This window comes from Ictalurus punctatus, chromosome 17 (genome assembly GCF_001660625.3).
Source record: "Ictalurus punctatus breed USDA103 chromosome 17, Coco_2.0, whole genome shotgun sequence".
Lineage (NCBI taxonomy): Eukaryota > Metazoa > Chordata > Actinopteri > Siluriformes > Ictaluridae > Ictalurus > Ictalurus punctatus.
In genome coordinates, this window is record NC_030432.2 from 3415371 (window position 1) to 3420894 (window position 5524).

The window sequence follows — 5524 nt, forward strand, 5'->3', positions numbered from 1 at the left end:
ATGGGAGAAACTGCCCGAATAATTGAAAACTTGTTGTGAGCTTCAAATAATAACCTATAAATCGCATGCTACTATTTCCACACTGTTTCCATCAGTGAAAGCAGTACATCTCTCTACCTCATAAATCTCAACCCCCATCCCGAACTTTTACACATTTGGAGGTTTTTATGTTCCATTCATGGTTGACAAATGTAAAATTGTCAAATAAAATGTTTTTAAAAATCTTCTGTACAATATTGTTACCCTTCTAAACACACACACCTGGTTGTGAATGTGTTACCCAGAAGAGTGGGAGTAAAACATTCAAACATAATTTTCTTTTTCTTTTTTTTACCTCAAACTTTAAGTTTTGCAGATGAATTACACCAAACTTGATTTCACAAACTGACCATCTTACCGAAATCCAGCCTTATAAACTAGAAATGTCAGAAGTCGACATCGTACACCAAGTAACTGACATGATTTTGGCACAAATGGATTTTGGCACAACATCAAGTTTGTTGAAAGCGTTTCGTTTCCTGTATTACATTCGTGCCATTCAAAAAAACCACAGAGACCCATTTTTTTTCAGCCCATAAATGAGCTCTGCCCCTAAGGCTTATGAAGTAAATATACAGTACAGCTTTTAGTCTTTACCTTACTTTTAGTGGCACGTTGTTTCTGAGATAGTAATGTGCTGCCCTCTGGTGTCTGAGTGAGGAAACACAGCACAGTAGAACGCATACACACACAATTTATTACTGCACTACATAGCCCTTTTGCATCATGTCATGTTTGTGCGCGCGTGTGTGTGTGTGTGTGTGTGTGTGTGTGTGTGTGTGTGTGTGTGTGTGTGTGTGTGTGTGAGAGAGAGAGAGAGAGAGAGAGAGAGAGAGAGAGAGAGAGAGCAACATATTCAATAAAAGTCTCTCAGTAGTTTATCAGTAGTATTAACATTGTAGAATTCTCTGTGTGTGTGTGTGTGTGTGTGTGTGTGTGTGTGTGTTGTTCACAGTGTGAGGTCTAGAATTCAGAAACTGCTATATGGATATTTTTTGTTCTGTGATATGTATAACAATAATGTCCTGTGCATTGTGTGTGTGTGTGCGAATGTGTGTGTGTGAGTGTGTGTCAGCAGTGTGTGCTCTGTATTTCACTGTTTCCTCTGTTGGTCTGTTTACTGACACACACCGCACAGCCACGCGCTCTTTCGCTGCTTGTGTGCAGGTGAGCACGTGTGTGAGTGTGTGTGCGCCGCAGTGCCGCCGCCGCCAGGTCAGAGTGTGACGATGTGCTGTCAATGAGTCTCGGGCCGAGCGCAAGCGGCCGGACCGGTAGCGCAAGCCGCAGTCGTTTCCAGAAGCGTGAGGTGGGGTGTTGGGATTGTGCGCCATGCCAGTGCACGCAGATGGCACACCGACGCAGTTCGGCGAGCTCGCGACAGCACGGTGCCCTGAGCGCACGTCGCCACCGCACCGTGATGAGCGGAGTACCACACGTGCCATGCAGGTACACACACAGCCCGCACTCCAGCTTCTGCATGCTCTTGTCACACACACATGCTCCACTGAGCACCACCACGAGCCGCCGACTCGCCTGCATACACCTCAGGACTGACTCGGCCAGGTCTGATACAAACACACACACACAGAACACTAACATTACACATAAATTAAGTGGCCATTTAATCAGATACAGTTATGCGTTTCCATATAATCATCCTTTATCCTTCATCAGTCTCAGGTTCTCACCCCTGCTGGCTGGAGTTACTTGCTTGCTGGACTCTTTTTAAACCGACCAGTAACAGTGAGGTCTTTAAAAATCCCAGCAGTGCTACTGTGTCGGATACAGTTGTACAATAGCGACACAAACTACCAGGCCACTGTCACTGTTCTGCTGAAAATAAGGTGTATGGAATAAGCAAGGAACTTGGATTCCACAGCCTATCCTGGGAACACTGGGCATGGGGTGGAAATACACCCCAGATGGGACATCAGGCCATTGCAGGGCATCATGCACACACACACACACATTAATTCTCACTTAAGGGCAATTAATTTTAGCCAATCCACCAACTGGCATGTTTTGGGGAAGTGGGAGGAACCACATGGACACAGGGAGAAGTAGTAGATAGTAACTCAAACTCATGATTGAACCATGAACAAAATTCATTCATAATCTCTGCTCATAGTGAGGTTTGTGTTCTGGATCCATCAGCAAATAAAGATCAGCAGTTTCTTTAAGATTTTCATCTCGGTTTCATTCAAATGTTTTACACGTGTCTATTTGTTTTTCGGTTGAATTGCGCTATAAGGTTTCTAGATCACATTAAAGGTGGAAAAAGATCTGACACGATTTGTCTTGATGTAATTTTGTACATAAGAAAAAACCTGCCATTTTAACAGGGGCTTGTATACTTTTTATATCTACTATATATTAACCTAACTACTTCTAAAGATCTTGATGGATACCCTAATAGTCAGTTAACTAGCAGGCTAAGGTGTGCATAATCATTCCAAGCTTATCTTGGCCATTTCCGATGTTTTGGAAATGAAGACAATTTGGTCAGAATACCAAATACTTTGTGTATGTCTACATTTCCTGCTTCAGGATCAGGATCTTCCGTTTATTTTCCTTTCAGATTTCTGCTGAGCATCAAGTTGTAGTAGAGATTGTAACCTGGGACAGAGATTCTCTAACACTGGCTATGCTTTAGAGGAACGAGCATCTGTGATCCTTCAGAGAGAGAAGCATAGGGTCTCCTATCCTGCAGAGAGTCTGCCATCCTTCAGTGAGAGAGAGAGAGAGAGAGAGAGAGAGAGAGAGAAGATCCTACAGCAAGAGAAAAATAGCACCTGTTATCCTTTAGTGCGAGTCTGCGATCTTTCATAGAGTCTGAGATCCTTCAGAATTAGAAAAATAGCATCTGTGATACTTCAGAGATAGAGAGAGCACGAGAGAGAGACAGAGAGAGAGAGAGAAAATGTGTGTATGATCCATCAAAGAGAAAAATAGTATCTATAATCCTTTACTGAGAGTCTGGAATTTTTCATTTTTCAGACAGAGAGAGACATTTTTCAGACAGATCTGTGATCCTTAGAGAGAGAGAAACAGCATCTTCAGTCCTTCAGAGATAGTCTATGATCCTTCAGGGAGAGAAAAATAGCATCTGTGATCCTTTAGTGAAAGAGGCTGGAATTTTTCAGAGAGAGAAAGAGAGAGATAGAGAGAGAGAGAGAGAGAGAGAGAGAGGGAGAATCTGTGATCCTTTAGTGAGAAAGTCTGCAATACCTTAGAGAGACAAAGCATCTATGATCCTTCAGAGAGAGAGTGAGAGAGAGCATCTGCAATCCTTTAGAGAAGGAGAGTGAGAGTCTGCAATCCTTCAGAGAGATAGCGATAGAGCATCTGCGATCCTTCAGAGAGAGAGTGAGAGAGAGCATCTGCAATCCTTTAGAGAAGGACAGAGTCTGCAATTCTTCATAGAGATAGAGAGAGAGCATCTGTGATCCTTCAGAGGGAATGAGAGAGCATCTGCAATCCTTTAGAGAAGGAGAGAGAGAGTCTGCAATCCTTCAGAGAGATAGCGATAGAGCATCTGCGATAATTCAGAGAGAACAACGGGAGGCTGCAATTAGGAGGAAAGGCTCCGAACTTTGAGAGAAAGGAAAGCTAAATAGGTTTGCTAGCTAACAAATGAAATTACTCCATGTTTTGTTCACTAGCATTTGTTTTACTAGCATCCCATTCTATTTAGAACATTAGCATATTCCTATATTTGGTATGTCCCAACTGATCTGTTGCCCTGACGAGCTGAACGCGAGTTACATATCGATCTGTAATGAGTGTGAATGATGTGCGTGACTCTGTTGAATATGAACATGATTTTTATTCATTTGAATAACAACACAGTTGAAATGACATCACATGATTGATGACTTAATGACAAAAACAAAGCAATATAAAAAGGCTGAATGGCATTAATACTGTACACACCCACACACAATGAAATGCTTAACAACAACATACCTTTAGATACCTGAAGAGTAACATGCGAAAAATGGGATGTGTAAAATTTATACTGTTAATTAACCAAAAGGATGGCTGTATCCTTTATTATAAATTTATTGAATACTTTTGTATAGGGTGATATTAGCTAACTAGCAAATCAGTTAACTGTCAGATACCCCTCAATGTAATACTACCACATACACACATGACAGTAATGACGATGATGATTATGTTTGGTGTAACTTGTCTGTGTGTTCCGTTGTTGTTGTATTGTTGTGCGAGTGTGTGTTCGGCGTATGTAGCGGTTCCAGAATTAGCATCGTACTCTCTGATTTCTGGTCCTTGTCGGTATGCGATGTATCTTGTGTACATTTAGTCGTGTGTGTCGGTGTGCGGACGGGCAGCTGCAGACGCAGTTTCTTCCAGAAGTGAGAGGTGAGCGAGGCAGACTTGTCTCCCTCCCATCGGACGAGCGCTAGAGCGATACGTGCTCGGCGCAGCTCTTTCACGCACTTGTGCGTGTTCTGTTTGTGACTCCCGTCGCTTGTCGCACGGGTCGGTTTAAACTGGACCAGCACCAGCCTCACGCTGCCTCCCCGCAGCATGGCGGACACACCCGCCCGAACCTCCAGGAGAGCCTGGGCATCCCGAAACGCACTGCATGCACTCAGTATGACCAGCAAACGCCGACTACGGCTGACGAATTGCAGAGTCTCCTCGGTTACGGCTACACACACACGCACACGATATTGCAGAGATAAATATGAGAACGGCAAACTCATTAAACACACTTTCTCATGCAAGTTTGTGTACTCACTTCCACCTGGCAGACTGTCTCTGTCGAATATACACACTGTGTAGCCAAACTCCGCCTCCAGCACGTGCCTCAGCGTTGCCATGACAAACTCCTCCTCCTCAGTGTTGCGTGCGTACGAGATGTACACATCGTACTCCTTATCATCTACACACACACATGCAAAATCTTACAGTGTACCATAGGCTATGAAGTGAGTAGGGCATTTGGTTCGGAAAACATCCACAGTAGAATCTCAACAACTGTTCCATATATCACTGATTCTGCTGTGTGTGTGTGTGTGTGTGTGTGTGTTACCGGTGTCTCTCTCGTCCGTGCCGAACCAGGAGCGATAGAGAAGGTGGACCTCGAGCCAGAACACGCGATACAACACAAAGAGCAACAACGCGAGAACCAGAGTCACACCGAGACCACAGCCGAGCTCTACAGACGGAATGTACACTACACACACACACACACACACACACATTTTTAAAAAGTGGCATGTCGATAAACCCAGCACACAATTATTATATAATGAACATAAAATATCATGTTATACGTGTTTGTTTTTTCATGTTGACAGAACATGGGACTGAAACATTGTGACCTGGCATATGAGGACCTGAACGTCCCATTCCAGATTTAGTCCCCTTTTTTGCTGTTATAATGCGCTCTACTCTCTCTTCTGGGAAGGCTTTCTACTAGATTTTTGGGCGTGGCTGTGGGGGTCTGTGATGG

At 43.7% G+C, this 5524-nt stretch overlaps 2 protein-coding genes across 2 annotated transcripts in view; both read right to left on the minus strand.

The window, feature by feature from the left end:
* Window positions 1–467: 467 nt before the first annotated feature.
* LOC128635290 (interleukin-1 receptor accessory protein-like 1-A) lies at window positions 468–1661 on the minus strand. The gene has a single exon (XM_053687424.1). The coding sequence runs from the start codon at window positions 1639–1641 to the stop codon at window positions 1111–1113; it is 531 nt and encodes a 176-aa protein (XP_053543399.1). The 5' UTR covers window positions 1642–1661; the 3' UTR covers window positions 468–1110.
* Window positions 1662–3848: 2187 nt separating this feature from the next.
* LOC108277591 (interleukin-1 receptor accessory protein) overlaps window positions 3849–5524 on the minus strand; it is a 15157-nt gene continuing 13481 nt past the window's right edge. The window contains exons 9-11 of the mRNA XM_053687423.1: window positions 5102–5245; window positions 4808–4951; window positions 3849–4717 (exon numbers count right to left, since the gene is read on the minus strand). Coding sequence (XP_053543398.1) covers window positions 4218–4717; window positions 4808–4951; window positions 5102–5245 — 788 coding nt within the window. The 3' untranslated portion in view covers window positions 3849–4217. The remainder of the gene's footprint in view (window positions 4718–4807; window positions 4952–5101; window positions 5246–5524) is intronic.